Raw genomic sequence first — 25,361 nt, 5'->3', positions numbered from 1 at the left:
TTCTCCCACTTAAAAAGATGAGAAAGGCCTGTAATTTTCATCATAGGTACACTTCAACTATGACAGACAAAATTAGAAGAAAAAAATCCAGAAAATCACATTGTAGTGGAAAATAAGTATTTGGTCAATAACAAAAGATTATCTCAATACTTTGTTATATACACTTTGTTGGCAATGACAGAGGTCAAACATTTTCTGTAAGTCTTCACAAGGTTTTCACACACTGTTGCTGGTGTTTTGGCCCATTCCTCCATGCAGATCTCCTCTAAAGCAGTGATGTTTTGGGGCTGTTGCTGGGCAACACAGACTTTCAACTCCCTCCAAAGATTTTCTATGGGGTTGAGATCTGGAGACTGGCTAGGCCACTCCAGGACCTTGAAATGCTTCTTACGAAGCCACTCCTTCGTTGCCCGGGCGGTGTGTTTGGGATCATTGTCATGCTGAAAGACCCAGCCACGTTTCATCTTCAATGCCCTTGCTGATGGTAGGCTTTTGTTACTTTGGTCCCAGCTCTCTGCAGGTCATTGACTAGGTTCCCCCTGTGTGGTTCTGGGATTTTTGCTCACCGTTCTTGTGATCATTTTGACCCCACGGGGTGAGATCTTGCGTGGAGCCCCAGATCGAGGGAGATTATCAGTGGTCTTGTATGTCTTCCATTTCCTAATAATTGCTCCCACAGTTGATTTCTTCAAACCAAGCTGCTTACCTAATGCAGATTCAGTCTTCCCAGCCTGGTGCAGGTTTACAATTTTGTTTCTGGTGTCCTTTGACAGCTCTTTGATCTTGGCTATAGTGGAGTTTGGAGTGTGACTGTTTGAGGTTGTGGACAGGTGTCTTTTATACTGATAACAAGTTCAAACAGGTGTCATTAATACAGGTAACGAGTGGAGGACAGAGGAGCCTCTTAAAGAAGAAGTTACAGGTCTGTGAGAGCCAGAAATCTTACATTTACATTACATTTAAGTCATTTAGCAGACGCTCTTATCCAGAGCGACTTACAAATTGGTGCATTCACCTTATGACATCCAGTGGAACAGCCACTTTACAATAGTGCATCTAAATCTTTTAAGTATGGGGGGGAGAAGGATTACTTTATCCTATCTTAGGTATTCCTTAAAGAGGTGGGGTTTCAGGTGTCTCCGGAAGGTGGTGATTGACTCCGCTGTCCTGGCGTCGTGAGGGCGTTTGTTCCACCATTGGGGAGCCAGAGCAGCGAACAGTTTTGACTGGGCCGAGCGGGAACTGTACTTCTTCAGTGGTAGGGAGGCGAGCAGGCCAGAGGTGGATGAACGCAGTGCCCTTGTTTGGGTGTAGGGCCTGATCAGAGCCTGGAGGTACTGAGGTGCCGTTTCCCTCACAGCTCCGTAGGCAAGCACCATGGTCTTGTAGCGGATGCGAGCTTCAACTGGAAGTCAGTGGAGAGAGCGGAGGAGCGGGGTGACGTGAGAGAACTTGGGAAGGTTGAACACCAGACGGGCTGCGGCGTTCTGGATGAGTTGTAAGGGTTTAATGGCACAGGCAGGGAGCCCAGCCAACAGCGAGTTGCAGTAATCCAGACGGGAGATGACAAGTGCCTGGATTAGGACCTGCGCCGCTTCCTGTGTGAGGCAGGGTCGTACTCTGCGGATGTTGTAGAGCATGAACCTACAGGAACGGGCCACCGCCTTGATGTTAGTTGAGAACGACAGGGTGTTGTCCAGGATCACGCCAAGGTTCTTAGCGCTCTGGGAGGAGGACACAATGGAGTTGTCAACCGTGATGGCGAGATCATGGAACGGGCAGTCCTTCCCCGGGAGGAAGAGCAGCTCCGTCTTGCCGAGGTTCAGCTTGAGGTGGTGATCCGTCATCCACACTGATATGTCTGCCAGACATGCAGAGATGCGATTCGCCACCTGGTCATCAGAAGGGGGAAAGGAGAAGATTAATTGTGTGTCATCTGCATAGCAATGATAGGAGAGACCATGTGAGGTTATGACAGAGCCAAGTGACTTGGTGTATAGCGAGAATAGGAGAGGGCCTAGAACAGAGCCCTGGGGGACACCAGTGGTGAGAGCGCGTGGTGAGGAGACAGATTCTCGCCACGCCACCTGGTAGGAGCGACCTGTCAGGTAGGACGCAATCCAAGCGTGGGCCGCGCCGGAGATGCCCAACTCGGAGAGGGTGGAGAGGAGGATCTGATGGTTCACAGTATCGAAGGCAGCCGATAGGTCTAGAAGGATGAGAGCAGAGGAGAGAGAGTTAGCTTTAGCAGTGCGGAGCGCCTCCGTGATACAGAGAAGAGCAGTCTCAGTCGAATGACTAGTCTTGAAACCTGACTGATTTGGATCAAGAAGGTCATTCTGAGAGAGATAGCGGGAGAGCTGGCCAAGGACGGCACGTTCAAGAGTTTTGGAGAGAAAAGAAAGAAGGGATACTGGTCTGTAGTTGTTGACATCGGAGGGATCGAGTGTAGGTTTTTTCAGAAGGGGTGCAACTCTCGCTCTCTTGAAGACGGAAGGGACGTAGCCAGCGGTCAGGGATGAGTTGATGAGCGAGGTGAGGTAAGGGAGAAGGTCTCCGGAAATGGTCTGGAGAAGAGAGGAGGGGATAGGGTCGAGCGGGCAGGTTGTTGGGCGGCCGGCCGTCACAAGACGCGAGATTTCATCTGGAGAGAGAGGGAGAAAGAGGTCAGAGCACAGGGTAGGGCAGTGTGAGCAGAACCAGCGGTGTCGTTTGACTTAGCAAACGAGGATCGGATGTCGTCGACCTTCTTTTCAAAATGGTTGACGAAGTCATCTGCAGAGAGGGGAGGAGGGGGCGGAGGGGGAGGAGGATTCAGGAGGGAGGAGAAGGTGGCAAAGAGCTTCCTAGGGTTAGAGGCAGATGCTTGGAATTTAGAGTGGTAGAAAGTGGCTTTAGCAGCAGAGACAGAGGAGGAAAATGTAGAGAGGAGGGAGTGAAAGGATGCCAGGTCCGCAGGGAGGCGAGTTTTCCTCCATTTCCGCTCGGCTGCCCGGAGCCCTGTTCTGTGAGCTCGCAATGAGTCGTCGAGCCACGGAGCGGGAGGGGAGGACCGAGCCGGCCTGGAAGATAGGGGACATAGAGAGTCAAAGGATGCAGAAAGGGAGGAGGCAGAATCAGGACATAGGTTGGAGAAGGTTTGAGCAGAGGGAAGAGATGATAGTATGGAAGAGGAGAGAGTAGCGGGGGAGAGAGAGCGAAGGTTGGGACGGCGCGATACCATCCGAGTAGGGGCAGTGTGGGAAGTGTTGGATGAGAGCGAGAGGGAAAAGGATACAAGGTAGTGGTCGGAGACTTGGAGGGGAGTTGCAATGAGGTTAGTGGAAGAACAGCATCTAGTAAAGATGAGGTCGAGCGTATTGCCTGCCTTGTGAGTAGGGGGGAAGGTGAGAGGGTGAGGTCAAAAGAGGAGAGGAGTGGAAAGAAGGAGGCAGAGAGGAATGAGTCAAAGGTAGACGTGGGGAGGTTAAAGTCGCCCAGAACTGTGAGAGGTGAGCCGTCCTCAGGAAAGGAGCTTATCAAGGCATCAAGCTCATTGATGAACTCTCCGAGGGGACCTGGAGGGCGATAAATGATAAGGATGTTAAGCTTGAAAGGGCTGGTAACTGTGACAGCATGAAATTCAAAGGAGGCGATAGACAGATGGGTAAGGGGAGAAAGAGAGAATGACCACTTGGGAGAGATGAGGATCCCGGTGCCACCACCCCGCTGACCAGAAGCTCTCGGGGTGTGCGAGAACACGTGGGCGGACGAAGAGAGAGCAGTAGGAGTAGCAGTGTTATCTGTGGTGATCCATGTTTCCGTCAGTGCCAAGAAGTCGAGGGACTGGAGGGAGGCATAGGCTGAGATGAACTCTGCCTTGTTGCTTGTTTGTAGGTGACCAAATACTTATTTTCCACCATAATTTGCAAATAAATTCATTAAAAAAAAAAATAATAATAATAAAAAAAATCATAAAATTCATAAAAAATCATACAATGTGATTTTCTGGATTTTTTTCTTCTAATTTTGTCTGTCATAGTTGAGGTGTACCTATGATGAAAATCACAGGCCTCTCTCATCTTTTTAAGTGGGAGAACTTGCACAATTGGTGTCTGACTAAATACTTTTTTGTCCCACTGTATATATCTTTTTCTATCTCTCTTCCTCTCTCTTTTTGTCTCTCTGTCTCTGTTTCCCTCTGTCCTTTTCTCTTTCCCCATGTGTTTCTCTCCCTCTGTCTGTCCCCCAGCAGGGATTAATCTGTGGCAGTTTTAATCCCACCATTCCAGAACTAATGTCCGGCCCAAGACCAGAATCTTGACCCTTGACCTTGATCTTTGCATGGCAACCTTCAAAGACCCCACCACAAAATAGTTGTTTTAATGTACATTCTATTTACTATGTTTCATGTGACATTAAACTCATGTCATTTAGCAGATCCTCTTATCCAGAGAGATTTACAGTCAACTAACTTGGGATGTTAAAAACCCTACCCTAACGTTTCCCCGGCTGTGGGGGAACGGTCCTTCAAGCAGGATGAGAGCAAGAATGTGTTGTGTAACACGGGGAACAGCCCTCCGTCCCCTGAGAGCCCATTGGAGTGACTACCCTCAGCGGAGGCCATGGGATGCACCCTACTTCCTCTTCCCTGTCTATTCCTCTTTCCCTAGTTGTCCATGTCTGTCCAACTAAGCTTCCTTCTTTCCTTGCCCTCCCCTCTCGCTTTCTCTCTCTCTCTCTCTCTCTCTCTCTCTCTCTCTCTCTGGTTTCACCTCACTTTCTCTCTCCCTTTCTCTTGCTCCCCTTTACCCACCCACCCCTTCCCCATCTCCCTTACCTTCCTCTCCTGCCAGCCCTCCATGTCCTGAGCCAACCCCATTAGCAGGGCTTGATCCAGGGCTCACTTGGACCAGAGGGGGGTACACTGTGGCTCATCAAAAGGGTCTGAGGGAAGAATAGCAGTGGGGGGAGGAATTGTGGTGGTGGTGGATGTATGGGTGGAGTTGGCAAATACCAGAGCGGTGCCAAGCCCAAGACACTGATCTCTGACATCTCACTGAGATTAGACTAGTATGGACAGGGAGGACATGTTCCTAGATCAGCACTCTGAGACTGTTGATGAATACGGGTTCTGAGCTTGCTCCAGGGCAAAGACCTCATGGGATAGGTTGGGAAAGAAGTCTGGTTTAGTCGCTACAGCTTCCTGTTGGTCCTCCCGGGGCCTTATATGACTTCCTTCCATCTTGCCTGTCTTTCCTCTCCTTTCCTGTCCAAGTCTGAATGGGCTGGAGTAGAAGATCATGTGTGTGCATGCGTGCGCCATTCGTTAGCAGCAAGCAATCTCAATCTTATCCACACATACAGGACCCATATGCCCCATACACACTCAATGGCACACACACACACACACACACACACACACACACATATGTCATCAAGGCCAAGCATCATACCTAAAGAGATTGAATGGTACTTTGGCTTATTTTTCAGACCTCCCACTTTGGGATGTGTGAAATTGTAGTTTAAACCTGCATAGCCTATGAGCAGAATTACTGTTTTACCTCAATTATCCACGAAATCCATAGGTGCCATTTTTTCCCCTACATTTTCCCCACGTGCACCAGCCCCCTAGTAATTCGAGTTTCAGCCAATGTGCTTCTGCCCCTTGCCATTTGAGTGACGGTTAGCAAGAGGCCTGCCCAGCGTTATCAAATGAGGTTGCAGGGCGGACCAACGGCTCAGTGGACACAGCAGAGAGAGAGAGAGAGCAATGACGTGGTGCACATACAATGCCTTTTTCCACATTTTGTTATGTTACAGCCTTATTCTAAAATGTATTAAATAAATCAAAATTCCTCAGCAATGTACACACAATACCCCATAATGACAAAGCAAAAACAGGTTTTTGGATTTTTTTTTTGCAAATAAAAAATAAACTAATTTACGTAAGTATTCAGAACCTTTGCAACGAGCTCAGGTGCATCCTGTTTCCATTGATCATCCTTAAGATGTTTCTACAACTTGGAGTCCACTTGTTGTACATTCAATTAATTGGACATGATTTGGAAAGGCACACGCCTCTTTATAAGATCCCACAGTTAACAGTGCATGCCAAAGCAAAAACAAAGCCATGAGGTTGAAGGAATTGTCCGTTGAGCTCCGAGACAGGATTGTGTCGAGCCACAGATCTAGGGAAGGGTACCAAAAAAGGCTACCACGTCTCTCCACACAAAATGAACAAAACTAACATACTAACACACAATCATATCCTTTTGTCCATGATCAGGCCTGCTCAGCTCAGGATTATTGAGTCAAAAATGACGGGTCTAAGTAACAGTCTATCATAGGGGAGAAAAGTAAGAATTGAACAGATAAGTCTTGTCCGAGCCAGAACTGCCCATAGGGTATCTCCTGTTTCTGTAGTGTGAGGCCGCTTGATGTACAAGCACACCCTAACCCCAATCTATCTTTTTAATGCTAAGTGTCAAGCAGAAAGGCATCCGTTTCCATTTTTAGAGGCTTTGGTATGGCTCGACTGGGGATTGAACTCCCAACCTTCCAATTTCAGGTGGACACTAATCACAAGGCCACTGAAGATGGTTTGTCTCTCCTCAAACTACTGATAAAATAATCTACTCTCATACTGTACATCATGTCACACAGTCCCGACCCTTCTAATGCTTCAATGTGGTATACTAGAGGGAATATGACAGTTTCTGTTGTATCCAATTCTATGCCGGTGTGTGTGTATCATCTCCCTGCAGGCAGTTCATGAGTTGCTCAGCAGTGGAACAAAGGAATGAATGACAGACAGTCGAGTAGCTACCTAGCTAATCCTTTGTGGCATGCGCGTCTTTCGAAATTGAGAAGGGGAGGAGGCCCGTAGACTTGACTGAAACTTGCAGAGAGAAGAGGGAGGAGCTACCGCCCTGCTTCTGCTCCTCGTTCTAGCACATTTTCTCATACAGTTCCCCTCAGAACTTAATCGAGTATCTGATGTAATTATGCATGATTTTGGAGACTACTAGCTAGCTAACTCACTTGTCATATCCAATGTGCTTGACACCCATTTTAATTTGTAACATTATTCAATTAGGTTTTTAGCTGAAATATGAATATAAGTTGGGGTTACGAAAAGCCAGGTATGTATTTTTCTTTTTCCGACAGCAGGTGTATCAATATTAGCTTTGGTTTATGTGAATTCCACAGGAGCACAGGCCAACGTGGGGGCGTACCAGAGAAAGGGTGCAGGAGGTTTCTCGATTCTTCGGTTTGGTTTTGGAGGCGGGAGGGGGTGCCACTGGGGGGGAGCCATGTGATTTTTTTTTTAGGGGTGTTGTGGTGTAACTGTGCACACTCGTTCTCTCTCTGCCTCTCTCACTCGATTTCTCTCAATCTCACTCGCTCTCTCTCACTCTCACACTATTACCTATGTAGTACACTACTTTTGACCAGGGTCCATAGGGCTCTCGTTAAAAGTTGTGCATTATGTAGGGAATAGCATGCCATTTGGGATGCAGCCATGGCCTGGCGAGTTCATGAACAGGAGGCGGAGGCTGAGTGGAGGAACAGGAAAGGAGCTCGCCGGGCCTCTTTCCCATCTGGTAATAATCCAGGAGTCTTTTCCCACTGATTCCCGAACTCGCCAGATCATCTCAAAAACATCAGTGGTTTGGACACCGGGGCTCTGACCCGTGAGTAGGCAATCAGCCCAGAGCATCGGAGTTTGTGTTTTTCCTCTCCCTATCCCAATTTCATTCTGCAGTTTATACGTCTGCAGAGAATGCATTTCAGAATGGGTTTCTGGTGCAGGGATGAACTGTATGTGGACTGAAAGCTATATCTGCATCCCAAATGGCACCCTATGCCTCATATAGTGCACTACTTAAACTAGTAAGCAGAATCTATTACAATATTGCAATAGTCTGGCACCGCATTAACACTCCTGACTCCGGACTAAACATACCCTCCATGGCCATGGGGGTTTGAGCCTCGGCTTCACTGACTGTCTATCCCCATGTCTCGCTTCCTACTATCTAAAACTTCACTAAAATATACAAGGAAGTTTGCACCTCCGTTCTCCCCCCAAAATGAAATTCTAATAATGTCATACCTAATCGTCTCTTAAAGAGTTAGTTCATCCAAATTACAAATGTACATATTGGTTTCCTTACCCTACAAGCAGTCATTGACAGCCACACCTTGGTTTTGACAGAATATGACAGCAAGCCACACCTTGGTTTTGACAGAATATGACAGCAAGCCACACCTTGGTTTTACAGAATATGACAGCAAGCCACACCGTGGTTTTGACAGAATATGACAGCAAGCCACACCTTGATTTTGTTTACCTGGCCACTGTTTCAAATGCTAAATTGTTTGCATTTGTGGCACAAATCAAATGAAAGTCAATGGTACCTATATTAGTATTTTCGCACTTGTCCATATCATCTATAAGTAATTTCTTTGTTAGACAAAACATTTTTAGATACTAAACAAAGGATGATTTGGACATGACGTGCACAAAAATGCCTGCCAGACTAAACTGAATTACCTATATAAATAAAGGTGAGATAAAACAAAAAGTTATATTCCTTCCTATGTCTACTGCATCTCTGCAGTTGGCTCTCCCATTGAAATGCCTGGCTTAGAGCTGAATAGCTGAAGACAGCCCCTCTGTTACCCCTGGCAGTCCAACGCTTGTTTTCTTGTATATAAAATACACTTGTAATTCAGATTCTGTAATTGTACATTTTTATTTATTTTTTTACTCTTGTTTATAAAATTTTACCCCATTTTCTCCCAATGCCGTGATATCCAATTGGTAGTTACGACATTGTCTCATTTCAACAACTACCCAATGGGCTCGGGAGAGGCGAAGATCGTGACATGTGTCCTTTCGAAGCATGCTCTGCCAAGCCGCACTGCTTCTTAACACACTGGTCACTTAACATGGATGTCAGACAAACCAATGTGTTGTAATTGTACAATTGAACCCTGATGCTATGCTTAACAAACAAACATTTGATTGTCCAGGCCCAGCCCCCAACCTTGGACAGGGCCTGGTTGGGGGGCTGGTTGCATGGTTGACATCATGGCAACCTAGTCATTATGGCCAAGATTAGTGGAGCACAAAGCCTGGTGCTTTAACATCACCTCCTCTCTCTCTCTCTCTCACACTCTCTCACACTCACTCTCTCACTCACTCTCTAACTCTCTCTCACACTCTCTCTCTCTCTCTCTCTCTCTCTCTCTCTCTCTCTCTCACCCTCTCTCTCACTCTCTCTCTCTCCCCTCTCTCTCACCCTCTCTCTCACACTCTCTCTCACACTCTCTCTCTCTCTCTCTCTCTCTCTCTCTCTCTCTCTCTCTCTCTCTCTCTCTCTCTCTCTCTCTCTCTCTCTCTCACACCCATTCTCTATCTGTCTCTCTTTCTTTTCTCTCTACTGCTAGAGGGCTCTTTCCAAGACTTTATTTACTTTCTTCCATGGCTGAGATTCATTTCCTGAGCTCATATGCATTTCAAAAGTCTCAGGGAGGGAAGCACCTTGTTCCAGGGTGAACAAATAGTCGCCGCAGTGAATACTAAACCCATCAGTGGTGTCGCGGCTGTTTGCTGCCTTCGGATTCGTTGGCAGTTGACTGTCGGTCCGATGATTGACATACTGACTCACTGTTGAATTTACTGTCTGACTGGCAATAAACGCAGAATGTATCTTATAACACAATGGCATTTTCATTAGTTTATGACCCTGTAGGCTATATGTAAAAACACAAACACTAAAGTGTTCAAAAAATGTTATTCGTGGAGTACCTTTGTTACAACTATGAAACCGAAAGCATATGTGTTGGAATGCGGTAAGAGCTTATTTTTATAACGACAAAAAAAATGTACACCTCAACCACTAAGACATTAGTAGCCTAAACATCATTATAAGCGCCAAGTGTGCTTGTTAAATTGTGAAATTCGGCCCAAAAGTAATGATGATTGCATTATGAATATGTGCCGATATGACAGCAGTCAAAAATAGTCAATTATTGTAAGTTCGTGCTCATGCATCTTCACGCAATGTCATCATTTGTAGAATGTCCATGTCACATAAACAACAAAAGCTATTTTTGCAAGTGATGGGTGTAGAGTCTGCTCTCTCAGTGATGACAATTTGTGTTGATAATCAGCCCATAGCATTGTCACGGTCTTGTTCTATCCGATGTCTCACTGTTTAATTTGGTGGTGGCGCAGGCAACCGCTCAGTGCGCACTGTTCTGGCATTTTTACGTTTAAGCTTCGGTGGTATAGGTTCAGGCTGAGGCTCAGAATCAGAATAATAATCATCAGAGATGTCATGATTCATTTCTTCCCAACCATTGGAGTCGTTTTGATTCAGACTTAGTAAATTATGCACACTTTCACTTTGTACTCCAAGTAGACAGAGTAGACTGATAAGACTTCATTCACAATGTGTGATTACATAATTAAGCATCATTCTCTTCCCCTCACTATTCAACTCTAAGTTTTGTAGTGATTCATATGTTGATGATGTAAATAATATTTGTTGGTCTGTGGTGTGTAATGAGGAGCAACCAGACGCTGCACTTGACGCATTTATGAAACTACAGTACTTATTCCAGTTACTAATAAGCACTCACCCATTAAGAAAATGACTGGATTGACAAGGAATTGAAAAATTGTATGGTTGAGATGGATGAGGCAGAAGATATGGCAATTAAGTCTGGCGGCAATTAAGTCTGGCAGCCCAACTGATTGGCAAACATAAGGCAAATTAAGACATGTGACTAAACTAAATAAAAATAAACTACACTATGAAACAAAGATAAATTATATAAAGAATGATAGTAAAAAGCTTTGGGGCACCTTAAAATGACATTTTGGGAAAAAAAGCCAACTCGGCTTTTTCATGTATTGAATCAGATGGCTCATTCATCACAAAGCCCACTGATACTGCAAACTACTACTACTTGGCAAGATAAGCAACAAACGCTGACACGACACATCCAAGTATTACGGATCAAATTATGAAAGACAAAAATTGTACTTTTGAATTCCGTAAAGTCGGTGTGGAAGAGGTGACAAAATGATTGTTGTCTTTCAACAATGACAAACCAGGGTCTGACAATCTAGATGGAAAATTACTGAGGATAATAGCAGATGTTATTTCCACTCCTATTTGACACAAATTCAATTTAAGCCTACTAGAGAGCATGTGCCCTCAGGCCTGGAGGGAAGCTAAAGTCATTCCACTACCCAAGAATAGTAAAGCCCCCTTTACTGGCTCAAATAGCCGACCAATCCGCCTGTTACCAACCCTTAGTAAACTTTTGGAAAGAATTGTATTTGACCAGATGCTATTTTGCAGTAAACAAATTGACAACAGACTTTCAGCATGCTTGTAGGGAAGGACACTCAACAAGCACAGAACTTACACAAATGACTGATGATTGGCTGAGAGAAATTGATGATAAAATGATTGTGGGGGCTGTCTTGTTAGACTTCAGTGCAGCTTTTGACATTATTGATCATAGTCTACTGCTGGTGAAAATGTATGTGTTATGGCTTTACACTTGCTATAATGTGGATAAAGAGTTACTTGTCTAACAGAACACAGAGGGTGTTCTTTAATGGAAGCCTATCAAATATTATCCAGCGAGAATCAGGAATTCCCCAGGGTAGCTGTTTAGGCCCTTTGCTTTTTTCAATTTTTACTAATGACATGCCACTGACTGAGTAAAGCCAGAGTTTCTATGTATACAGCTGACTCTATACACGTCAGCTACTTCAGCGACTGAAAGTACTGCAACACTCAACAAAGAGCTGCAGTTAGTTTCAGAGTGGGTGGCAAGAAATAAGTTTGCCGTAAATATTTCTAAGACTATTTGTATTTGGAACAAAACCCTCACTAAACCCTAAACCTCAACTAAATCTTGTAATAAATAATGTGGAAATTGAGCAAGTTGAGATGACTAAACTACTTTGAGTAACGCTAGATTATAAACTGTCACGGTCAAAACATATTGATGCAGTAGTAGCTAATATGGGGAGAAGTCTATCTATATTGTTTTATGTTTTATTTAAACTTTATTTAACCTGGTAGGCTAGTTGAGAACAAGTTCTCATTTACAACTGCGACCTGGCCAAGATAAAGCGTAGCAGTGTGAACAGACAACAATACAGTTACACATGGTGTAAACAATAAACAAGTCAATAACACAGTAGAAAAAAAGAGTTTATATACATTGTGTGCAAAAGGCATGAGGAGGTAGGCGAATAATTACAATTTAGCAGATTAACACTGGAGTGATAAATGGTCAGATGGTCATGTGCGGGTAGAGATACTGGTGTGCAAAAGAGCAGAAAAGTAAATAAATAAAAACAGTATGGGGATGAGGTAGGTCAATTGGGTGGGCTATTTACCGATGGACTAGGTACAGCTGTAGCGATCGGTTAGCTGCTCAGATAGCAGATATTTAAAGTTGGTGAGGGAGATAAAAGTCTCCAACTTCAGCGATTTTTGCAATTCCAGTGACAGGCAGCAGAGAACTGGAAGGAAAGGCGGCCAAATTAGGTGTTGGCTTTAGGAATGATCAGTGAGATACACCTGCTGGAGCTCGTGCTACGGGTGGGTGTTGCCATCGTGACCAGTGAACTGAGATAAGGTGGGGCTTTACCTAGCATGGACTTGTAGATGACCTGGAGCCAGTAGGTCTGGCGACGAATATGTAGCGAGGGCCAGCCGACTAGAGCATACATGTCTCAGTGGTGGGTGGTATAAGGTGCTTTAGTAACAAGACGGATGGCACTGTGATAAAATGCATCCAGTTTGCTGAGTAGAGTATTGGAAGCTATTTTGTAGATGACATCGCCAAAGTCGAGGATCGGTAGGATAGTCAGTTCTACTAGGGTAAGCGGCGTGAGTGAAGGAGGCTTTGTTGCGAAATAGAAAGCCAACTCTAGATTTGATTTTAGATTGGAGATGTTTGATATGAGTCTGGAAGGAGAGTTTACAGTCTAGCCAGACACCTAGCTACTTATAGATGTCCACATTCTAGGTCGGAACCATCCAGTGTGGTGATGCTAGTCGGGCGAGCGGGTGCAGGCAGCGAACGGTTGAAAAGCATGCATTTGGTTTTACTAGCGTTTAAGAGCAGTTGGAGGCCACGGAAGGAGTGTTGTATGGCATTGAAGCTCGTTTGGAGGTGAGATAGCACAGTGTCCAAGGACGGGCCAGAAGTATACAAAATGGTGTCGTCTGCGCAGAGATGGATCAGGGAATCGCCCGCAGCAAGATCAACATCATTGATATATACAGAGAAAAGAGTCGGCCCGATAATTGAACCCTGTGGCACCCCCATAGAGACTGCCAGAGGACTGGACAACATGCCCTCCGATTTGACACACTAAACTCTGTCTGCAAAGTAGTTTGTGAACCAGGCAAGGCAGTCATTAAAAAAACTGAGGCTACTGAGTCTGCCAATAAGAATATGATGATTGACAGAGTCGAAAGCCTTGGCCTGGTCGATGAAGACGGTCTTTTATCGATGGCGGTTATGATATCGTTTAGTACCTTGAGCGTGACTGAGGTGCACCCGTGACCGGCTCGGAAACCAGATTGCACAGCAAGGTTGGCCGAGGTTGGAGTAGCCATGAGGAAGGCATGGCCAGCCGTTGAGAAATTCTTGTTGAAGTTTTTGATTATCATGGATTTATCGGTGGTGAACGTGTTCCCTAGCCTCAATGCAGTGGGCAGCTGGGAGGAGGTGCTCTTGTTCTCCATGGACTTTACAGTGTCCCAGAACTTTTTTGGAGTTAGAGCTACAGGATGCAAATTTATGCTTGAAAAAGCTGGCCTTTGCTTTCCTGACTGACAGCGTGTATTGGTTCCTGACTTCCCTGAACAGTTGCATTTCACGGGGACTATTCGATGCTATTTTTATTTTACCTTTATTTTACTAGGCAAGTCAGTTAAGAACAAATTCTTATTTTCAATGACAGCTTAGGAACAGTGGGTTAACTGCCTGTTCAGGGGCAGAACGACAGATTTTGTACCTTGTCAGCTCGGGGATTTGAACTTGTAACCTTTCGGTTACTTGTCCAATGCTCTAACCACTAGGCTACCCTTGCAGTCCGCCACAGGATGTTTTTGTGCTGGTCGAGAGCAGTCAGGTCTGGAGTGAACCAAGGGCTATATCTGTTCTTAGTTCTGCATTTTTTGAACGGGGCATGCTTATCTAAGATGGTGAGGAAGTTACTTATAAAGAATGACCAGGCATCCTCAACTAACGGGATGAGGTCAATATCATTCCAGGATACCCGGGCCAGGTCGATTAGAAAGGCCTGCTCGCAGAAGTGTTTTAGGGAGCGTTTGACAGCGATTAGGGGTGGTCGTTTGACTGCGGATCGGTAGCGGATACAGGCAATGAGGCAGTGATCACTGAGATCCTGATTGAAGACAGCTGAGGTGTATTTGGAGGGCCAGTTGGGCAGGATAACGTCTATGAGGGTGCCCTTGTTTACAGATTTAGGGTTGAACCTGGTGGGTTCCTTGATGATTTGTGTGAGATTGAGGGTATCTAGCTGAGATTGTAGGACTGCCGAGGTGTTAAGCATATCCCAGTTTAGGTCACCTAACAGAACAAACTCTGAAGCTAGATCGGGAGTGATCAATTCACAAATGGTGTCCTGGGCACAGCTGGGAGCTGAAGGGGGGTCGGTATAGCAGGCAGCAACAGTGAGAGACTAATTTCTGGAGAGATTAAGTTTTTTAATTAGAAGTTTGAACTGTTTGGGTATGGACCTGGAAAGTATGACATTACTTTGCAGGCTATCTTCTCAGTAGACTGCAACTCCTCCCCCTTTGGCGGAAAATGTTATAGTTGGGTTTGGAAATCTCCAAATTTTTGGTGGCCTTCCTAAGCCAGGATTCAGACACGGCAAGGACATCAGGGTTGGCAGAGGGTGCTAAAGCAGTGAGTGAAACAAACTTAGGGAGGAGGCTTCTGATTTTGACATGCATGAAACCAAGGCTTTTTCGATCACAGAAATCAACAAATGAGGGTGCCTGGGGACATGCAGGGCCTGGGTTTACCTCCACATCACCCGCGGAACAGAGGAGGAGTAGCATGAGGGTGTCAGGCTAAAGGCTATCAAAACTGGTCACCAAGAGCGTTGGGGACAAAGAATAAAAGGAGCAGATTTCTGGGCGTGATAGAGTATATTCAGGGCATAATGCGCAGACAGGGGTATGGCGGTGTGCGGGTAAAGCGGAGGTAAGCCCAGGCACTGGGTGATGATTAGAGAGGTTGTATCTCTGGACATGCTGGTTGTAATGGGTGAGGTCACCACATGTGTGGGAGATGGGACAAAGGAGGTATCAGAGGTATGAGGAGTGGAACTAGGGGCTCCATTGTACACTAAAACAATGATAACTAACCTGAACAACAGTATACAAGGCATATTGACATTTGAGAGAGACATACAGCGAGGCATAAAGTAATCGCAGGTGTTGTGGTAAAGTGATACTCTGCCTTCTTAACAAGACTATCAACAAGGCAGGTCCAACAGGCCCTAGTTTTGTCGCACCTTGACTACTGTTCAGTCGTGTTGTCAGGTGCCACAAAAAAGGAGTTAGGAAAATTGCAATTGGCTCAGATCAGGGCAGCACTGCTGGCTCTTGGATGTACACAGAGTGCTAATATTAATAATATGCATGTAAATCTCTCCTGGCTCAAAGTGGAGAAGAGATTGACTTCATCACTACTTCTATTTATGAGAGGTATGACATGTTGAATGCACCGAGCTGTCTGTCTAAACTACTGGCACACAGCTCGGACACCCATGCATACACCCATGTGACAAGAGGTCTCTTCACAGTCCCCAAGTCCAGAACAGACTATGGGAGGCACAAAGTCCTACGTAGAGCCATGACTACATGGAACTCTATTCCACATCAAGTTCCTGACGCAAGCAAACACCTCATGGAACAGCGGGGACTGTGAAGCGACAAACATTGGCCCGCACACACACACACACACACACACACACACACACACACACACACACACACACACACACAGTATACATACACATTAATTTAGTAATGTAGATATGTGGTAGTGGTGGAGTATGGACCAGAGGGCACACAGTGTGTTGTGAAATCTGTTAATGTATTGTAATGTTTTAAAATTGTACAAACTGCCTTAATTTCGCTGGACCCCAGGAAGAGTAGCTGCTGCTTTGGCAGCAAATACAAATACAAACTCACTCATTCTTCCCCCTTTCAACCCCCATAACACTTTACTTCATTTATTTAATCTGTTATTATACTATATGTGTGAAATTATAGTTTTACGTTCAGTTTTGAGGCAATTATCAGGGTGATTAGAGTAATAAAACAATACAATTCATGAGCAGTCCAAATGACTGCTTTAGCGGTCCTAGTGTTAATGAGTTAGACAGTATGTCATCCTTGACATATTATGAATCCTCAAAACAATAAATGAGATAATCCTATAACTGATTACTTAATTCCTTGATTGACTAATTGATGGATTGATTGTGACTGACTGACTGATTGATTCATTGCCTTTTTTTCTGTTGTCACAGGATGAATTGGACCTGACAGACAAGAACAGGGAGGCAATGTTTGCTCTACCTGCCGAGAAGAAATGGCAGATCTACTGCAGCAAGAAGAAGGTGAGTTCTGGCACACACACACTCACACAGAACATTATTTAGAATCAACAATATTTATCCCATTGCCCTTAGTTGAACACACACACACACACTATATCCAATCTCATCTCTTGAACAGACTGTTCCCTCGTGCAGCTTCAGATTGTCAACATACAGTCCGAAAGGGGGAACGTTTTGGTTAGACCTCCCTTTCACCCCTTTCTCTTGCCATAATGTCCTTCCTTTCTCGTTCCATAACAGCGCTGGCTTACTCTGTGGTCAGGTCTCCGTGAGGAAACGACATTCTTGATAGAAGAAAGTGTGCTTGGACCCCTTGCTCAAAAGCAAATGAAATAAATACACAAGGTGTGCTTTCCAAATGGCACACTATCCCCTATGTAGTGCACTACTTTTGAACAGAGCCTTGTCTCTGGCGCCATTTGGGACATGGACATGAACTTCCCAAAGTCCTTTTGGGGAGAATCATTTTTGGCAAAGCACATGTGTTTTTTGACCATGCACATGTGCCCCTGTGTTTGCAGGGCAGGCTCTAGCCTTTTGGGGGCCCTAAGCAAAACAGTGCAGTTGTACAGCTGAATTATTACAATTCTACAAGTTCTGCTATGGGGTAGAGAGACATTTTTGCAGTTTTAAAGCAAATTTCCTGCAATTTGACACATTTTGTAATGACTAATGCCATGTTAATATGATATCTGAGTGAGAATGACTAACAAAATCAATGGGGGCCTGCCATCCCAAATAATATTCCCCGGCCAAAAAGGGTCCTCCTCTGCATCACAATGGGATTCCATGAACTTAGCGTCCGTTGCTATATCAATGGTGTGTTGACCTAATGGTTAGAATTTTGGAGAACATTACAGCCTAAATGACATTATTTTCATCATCGCTATGCAAACAAGGCTGATTTCCACGACTAATTTGCTGTTTAAGTTTTGTTTAGCTAATAAAATGAAAACATTACTTCTAACTACGTTTGGGTACCTGGTTAACATTACAACATGAAATCCATGTCTTACATGCTGATACTTTTCGGGAAATGGCAAAGAAAATATGTAATCTGCTTGACACATTAGCCACTTACAGCAAATATCCACTCCATTCATATGCAAATCCATTTGATTCATACACTGGCTTGTCTGACTGTAATGTTTTTATTTTCACCTGCCCTTCCCTAATCTACACTGAAATAATATAATTTCAGTAGTCCTCTGTTGTGATACATTTTTGTTCTATCTCACATAGATAATTAGTACACCCTTGTGGTTGAATATGTATGTATATATTGTAAGTCCTAGGTTACAACAATGAATGATGTGGAACAAATAAATACCATCAAAGGATACCTTACAACTTACAATAATGAACAGCTTGTGAAACAGCTGTGAAAACCAACCTGGCACTAATTTAAGATTTTAATATTTAAACTTTGATTGTTTTTGGTACAGTGTCATTCATTTATTTTCACCCCTCAAAAATATTGTACACTCACATGACAATCAGACTAAAATACTAAATTACTGTGTGTGGAATATAGAGGAGGTGGTTGCTGTGTGGGTGGGAGGTTCTGCCTGTCACTTGTTCTCAACAGGCAGACCGTCTCGGAAGGGGGACATGAAGAGGGAGACTGCAAAGTCCAGGCACTGCTGCTTTATTTGTTCTGAGTGTTTGCAGTGCTAGTGTTTATCGTTCATCTGTGTATCTCACATATTATGTGCCCAGTATGATAGAGCAAAAAAACTTTCTGAGCAGATAATGACAACATGACAATAACAGTAGCTGTAGATGATGTAATAAAACGTTGGAGCGTGCTTGGTAATGGAGGACCTCAGGTGATCCACGTCTGGATGTTGGGCAGAATTCCTAGATCATGGAGAACAGTAGCAGAGTTAAAGGGAACAGGATAGGACACAGAAACGGAAACAAGCAAACACACAGGTTACACTTTACTGCGAGAACATTTGGAGTAGAGCAGTGTTACAAATGGGCGATATGTACTTTTCAAAACTTCCGGGAACATGTGCTATGGTGAAACAAATTGAAAAGGCTTGATCTCCGGCGCCACAGTCTTCGCCCTCTCAAACTTCTGGCAGGCTAGAATGACCTTTAAGCAAAAAGTAACACATTGAAACATGTTGTGCTCTCTGATATGACATTCATTGAAATCATAATAATTTCAGATATAATAGAATGTGATTGATCAACAAAAGGTTATTTCACTTGCCCAGCTGTCCACCTCCTTGACAATTCCACATCAGAAGAAGCATAGGTTAATTTTGGAAATCATACGTTTCACTCCGAAATGGAACATGGCCTCCTTCTCCACCTTAGTAAAAATCACCCTCCTGTGTATGATTGCCAAACAAGTTGGAAGATAACAGTTGTTGAAACAGTCAAGTCTAAGTTAATTTGCACTGCTGTCTTAATCTCTCTGTTTCTCTCTCCATCTTGTTTCTCTCTCTCCATCTCTCTTTGTCTGTCTTCCACTCTTTTCCACTCTCTTCCCACCTCTCCCTCTCTCACTTTAATTATTTCTTTTTCACTTTCTTCCTCCCACTCTTTGTCTGTCTAGCGAAGACACCTAGTTAAGGGCATTTGGAATTACCATAATTGGTTACTCTTATCCATTTGATTGATCAGGTTTAACTTATAGCTAGACACCTCAATATGACAGACATATACAGTTGACGTCGGAAGTTTACATACACCTTCGCCAAATACATTTAAACTCAGTTTTTCACAATTCCTGACATTAAATCAGAGTAAAAATTCCCTGTCTTAGGTCAGTTAGGATCACCACTTTATTTTAAGATTGTGAAATGTCAGAATAATAGTGGAGATTATTCAGGTTTTTATTTCTTTCATCACATTCCCAGTGGGTCAGAAGTTGACATACACTCAATTAGTATTTGGTAGCATTGCCTTTTAATTGTTTAACTTGGGTCAAACTTTTCAGGTAGCCTTCCACAAGCTTCCCACAATAAGTTGGGTGAATTTTTGCCCATTCCTCTTGACAGATCTGGTGTAACTGAGTCAGGTTTGTAGGCTTCCTTGATCGCACATGCTTTTTCAGTTCTGCCCACACATTTTCTACAGGTTTGAGGTCAGGGCTTTGTGATGGCCACTCCAATACCTTTTGTTGTCCTTAAGCCATTTTGCCACAACTTTGGAAGTATACTTGGGGTCATTGACCATTTGGAAGATCCATATGCGACCAAGCTTTAACTTCCTGACTGATGTCTTGAGATGTTGCTTCAATATATCCACGTAATTTTCCTTCCTCGTGATACACCAGCCCCTCCTGCAGCAAAGCACCCCCACAACATGATGCTGTGCTTCACGGTTGGGATGGTGTTCTTCGGCTTGTAAGCCTCCCCTTTTTTCCTCCAAACATATGGCCAAACAGTTCTATTTTTGTTTCATCAGACCAGAGGACATTTCTCCAAAAAGTACGATCTTTGTCCCCATGTGCATTTGCAAACAGTAGTCTGGCTTTTTATGGCGGTTTTGGAGCAGTGGCTTATTCCTTGCTGAGGTACCTTTTCAGGTTATGTCGATATAGGACTCGTTTTACTGTGGATATAGATACTTTTGTACCTGTTTTCTCCAGCATCTTCACAAGGTCCTTTGCTGTTTTTCTGGGATTGATTTGCACCTTTTGCATGTGTGGAGTGGTTGAAAAATGAGTTTTAATGACTCCAACCTAAGTGTATGTAAACTTCCGACTTCAACTGTAACTATATCAGTGGAAGCTACTGAGGGGAGGACGGCTCATAATAATGGCTGGAATGGAGTCAATTGAATGGTATCAACCAAATGGAAACCACGTGTTTGATACCATTGCATTTACTCTATTACAGATATTATTATGAGCAATCCTCCCCTCGGCAGCCTCCACTGAACTATATGCACAGCTAGCAACATGTAGATGACCAACTAGCTAAATGGAAAATGGTTGTTGAAAAATAGTTGTACATAGCTAAAGCCTTCCAGTTATCTAATAGAAGTTACTGTAGCTGGCTAGCTGACTAGGCAGGCTGAGGTAAATAAGTACAGTACAGCTAGCAATGTAAATCTAAAAACAACTTAAATGATGTATTCCTATTTAACAGTATTGTCTTATATAAAGACAAAGAAAAAAAGGTAAAGAAAGCGTGTTCTCTTTTCAGTCTTTCCGGTCCTCTGAAGCAGCACATAGTCAGCAGGTTGTCACCGTCAAAAACGGCGTTCTTGGGGAGCAATTCTGAGTGTGCGTTTATGCGGTGAAATGGAACTAGAACTACCTGCGTCCTCTTTCCTTCGCGACCGCTACGAGGTAAAATAGAGCCAAGCAACCAGCATAGCAATGGACGCTTTGGTTCATTAAGTAATCAGGGACACTTTTTGGCAGGGGGACACTATTTGGTTCCACCATGATTACTACAAGTTTAGTATGCTGTCTAGACTAACTACCAATCAAAAAATTGTTAGCTGATATTGCTAACCTTTTTAAAGGTGACTCACCACCTAGATTCGGTCTTATGTAGTAAAATTTGAAATTGTGTTTTTTACATTGGATAGAGTAGAGACTCAGAGCTACAACATTTGACCCGATTCAGGAAACTAGGCGTATGTCGCAAGTCAGGACTTTACAGGAGAGCCGTTTGAACATAAAACTTTTTTTTTTATCAAAATGCGTTTTTTGGCAGAAATGCCTTCTCGAACATGTGAACTTTAATGTTCCTTAATAAAAAACTTGTATGCCATCTGTAAATACGAATAGAATTGTTAAATTACGAGCCTTGTTTGCTCAGCCACAGAAAAATTAGCAACCTTCCATCTAGCCATGATTGGCTGAGATAATGAGTGGGCTGGACATGCCGAGATAGTAGTTGGGATTGGTCTGCCATATTGAAGGCTTCAGTGTATTTGAGCTCATCAGTCTGTGTTGGTAATCCTGTCGACCGCGGCTTTAAAAAAAAATGTATTATGTAGTGGAGTTGCATAAGTGTTGCTGTCCATTTTCTGGAGGATCAAGTTTTGAAATCAGTGAAATTAGAGTATGATAGCTAAAGAGATGGAGAAAACACTTGTCTCTGGATTACATCTTCAAACTAAGGGCACTCGTGGTATGGCATTCCTGACAGGGAGGGGGAAGCGTCCATCATGCTAGCTAGCTAACGTTAGCTGGCTGGTTTCCTAGCTGACGTTATTGTTTGTTTAGTTGGCTGTTTTTATGTTATCCATAGGTAAACAAATCATCGGCCAGAGCGTCAAGTGTACGCTGCGAGAGCGAAACGAGATGGGTGGGGCTAAAGCTTAAGAGTGTGTGAATGATGCTGAATGGTGTAGACAAAGAACTGCTCTTCAATACCAAAACATGCAAGGTGATTTTCTCAAAAGTGAGTTTACAAGTTGATCAACTTTCAATGCAGAATTACTTTCCTATTGTTCCTCAAATACAGTGTATGATGAACCATGTTGTAGCTCTAAGTCTCTACTTTTATCCATTGTTAAACACCATTTCACATTTTGCTACATAAGACCGAATCCAGATGGTGAGTCACATACGGTATATCATACACTCTGTGAGTCTCCCGTACTAAAACAGAGCTAGGAAAATATAGGCCAGGACCAAGGAACAAGTCACAACAAAAACAAGGTGTACACACCAAACACACCTCTCATTCATAGGCAGCCAGGGGTAATGGAGTATAGGGAAATGGGGAGAAGAACAGCACCACCGACTGCTTAGAATGTAGGACGATGTCCACACACACACACACACACACACACACACACACACACACACGGGGACATTCAAACGTATGCAGGCACGCATGAATGCACGCACACACACACAAAGCAGCCATTGTTTGGTCGAGATGACAGTGATTTTAATGGGAAGTACCTCAGAGCCATAGCACGGATTAGGGAAACTTTCCTTCCCTCAGTCTCTAGAAACAGTGGCCCTCTTGTTACTTGGGCAAAACCAGCAGCTGCTGTTGTCGCTGTTGTTGTTTTGCCTGTATGATAACATTTGGAATGCCAATAAGAGTTTTCAAGTCCACTTTAGAAATGTATCTATAAAACTGCAGTGCAGTGTGTTTTAGGATCTTGAAATTAAAATATCTGTATATTTTGTAAGTATTTTTGGACTTTATTGAACCGATAGAGCGGATGACAGTGGGGAAAGAGCGAGAGAGGTTAGTAGCCCGGATTCTAAACTATGTCGACACCATATACATGTGTGCCGGAGGCTGCAGTGCAACTTTCTTTGAGGTCCAGAGTTGAGTTTGAGGGCTATATCAGCTGTATGAAGGCAAGAGTGTTCAAGGCAGTTTTGAATGTCAGTCTGTTGCCTCAAATTTGTCTCTTGACCTGTGTGCACCTACATTGTAAACTTTAATTCATAGGCTAGGTTGTACCAACCTCATGATGGCTATAGGGAAAATTTGAGTATGATGTAGTAGCCTAAAGCTATCGCTGTTACATTGAACCGGGTGAATGGAATATGAATAACAGTCCTCACATATGATGTAATGGAAATAAATAAAATAATGATCATCCTCGGGGCACCATGGAAATCGGGGCACCAAGGAAAGTATTCAGATTACAATATAATATTTTTTAAATATTTTCATATCTGATCAATAGTCTTATGATAAATTATTTATTTATTTTACCTCAAATTAGTCTCATTCCAAATGTCGTAAATTGTTGGTTATCTGCACGAACCCAGTCTTCATTATGAGTCATCCATACTGTTTAAATTATTATTATTATTTTTTTTTTACCTTTTATTTAACTAAGTCCGTTAAGAACAAATTCTTATTTTCAATGACGGCCTATGAACAGTGGGTTAACTGCCTGTTCGGGGACAGAACGACAGATTTGTACCTTGTCAGCTCGGGGGGTTGAACTTGCAACCTTCCGGTTGCTAGTCCAACACTCTAACCACTAGGCTACCCTGCCGCATCATCCACAGAAATGCATAAACAAACAAACATAGTAAATGTGGTTACATGAAATGATAGGAGAATATGCCCTAGTGGCTGAACCGGCATGGCGGCTTGTTAGACAAAGGAGAAATGGGGGATCGACTAAGAAGTCACTACAGAGTTAATTATAACAATTACAATGCTAATCCTTTACACAGGAACGCTCACTCATTCGGGAACAATTGCAATCAATATATATATATTTACGCTCAGTGTGTCGTCTTGATCGCTGGTGAAAAGTTAGTGTCTTTCGTAGAATTGTCCGTCTCTCTCCATCTCTCTCTCGGTCTTGGTTAGAGGGGATAGTTCAAAGTGACATTCGTTATAGAATGTATGTTTCGGCGGTTGTCGTTCTTCGCATTCAATGATACTGAATTCCTAGCTGTTCTTATTCTGTCGGTAACATCTTTCTGGTAAGAAGAGGGGCGGGGGCGTATGCCTTATGGCTAACGAGACGTGGTGTGGTCACAAAAGCATACAGGAACTCAAGTCCTTCTGTTCACCTGATTTAGAATTCCTCACAATCAAATGTCGACCACATTATCTACCAAGGGAATTCTCTTCGATTATAATCACAGCCGTATATATTCCCCTACAAGCAGACACATCGATGGCTCTGAACAAACTTTATTTGACTCTTTGCAAACTGGAATCCATACATCCTGAGGCTGCATTCATTGTAGCTGGGGATTTTAACAAGGCTAATCTGAAAACAAGACTCCCTAAATTGTATCAACATATCGATTGCGCAACCAGGGCTGGCAAAACCTTGGATCACTGCTATTCTAACTTCCGCAACGCATATAAGGCCCTGCCCCGCCCTCCTTTCGGAAAAGCTGACCACGACTCCATTTTGTTGATCCCTGCCAACAGACAGAAACTAAAACAAGAAGCTCCCACGCTGAGGTCTGTTCAACGCTGGTCCGACCAATCTGTTTCCACACTCCAAGACTGCTTCCATCATTTGGACTGGGATATGTTTTGTATTGCGTCAGACAACAACATTGACGAATACGCTGATTCGGTGTGCGAGTTCATTAGAACGTGCGTTGAAGATGTCGTTCCCATAGCAACGATTAAAACATTCCCAAACCAGAAACCGTGGATTGATGGCAGCATTCGCGTGAAACTGAAAGCGCGAACCACTGCTTTTAATCAGGGCAAGGTGACCGGAAATATGACCGAATACAAACAGTGTAGCTATTCCCTCCGCTAGGCAATCAAACAAGCTAAGCGTCAGTATAGAATCTCAATTCAACGGCTCAGACACAAGAGGTATGTGACCGGGTCTACAGTCAATCACAGATTACAAAAAGAAAACCAGCCCCGTCACGGACCAGGATGTCTTGCTCCCAGGCAGACTAAATAACTTTTTTGCCCGCTTTGAGTACAATACAGTGCCACTGACACGGCCTGCAACCGAAACATGCGGCCTCTCCTTCACTGCAGCCGAGGTGAGTAAAACATTTAAACGTGCTAACCCTCGCAGGGCTGCAGGCCCAGACTGCATCCCCAGCCGCGCCCTCAGAGCATGCGCAGACCAGCTGGCTGGTGTGTTTACGGACATATTAAATCAATCCCTATCCCAGTCTACTGTTCCCACATGCTTCAAGAGGGCCACCATTGTTCCTGTTCCCAAGAAAGCTAAGGTAACTGAGCTAAATGACTACTGCCCCGTAGCACTCACTTCC

At 43.9% G+C, this 25,361-nt stretch overlaps 1 protein-coding gene across 6 annotated transcripts in view; it reads left to right on the top strand.

Moving 5' to 3' along the window:
* Positions 1-25,361, top strand: part of daam2 (dishevelled associated activator of morphogenesis 2) — a 211,644-nt gene that overhangs the window by 95,729 nt on the left and 90,554 nt on the right. For all 6 annotated transcript variants that reach the window (XM_035800878.2, XM_035800870.2, XM_035800860.2 and 3 more), the window contains exon 3: positions 16,604-16,693. In XM_035800878.2, coding sequence (XP_035656771.1) covers positions 16,604-16,693 — 90 coding nt within the window. The remainder of the gene's footprint in view (positions 1-16,603; positions 16,694-25,361) is intronic.

The sequence above is a fragment of the Oncorhynchus keta genome, chromosome 2 (genome assembly GCF_023373465.1).
Source record: "Oncorhynchus keta strain PuntledgeMale-10-30-2019 chromosome 2, Oket_V2, whole genome shotgun sequence".
Classification (NCBI taxonomy): domain Eukaryota; kingdom Metazoa; phylum Chordata; class Actinopteri; order Salmoniformes; family Salmonidae; genus Oncorhynchus; species Oncorhynchus keta.
The sequence above is the reverse complement of the archived record's forward strand: the minus strand, read 5'-3'. Positions and strand labels throughout refer to the sequence as shown.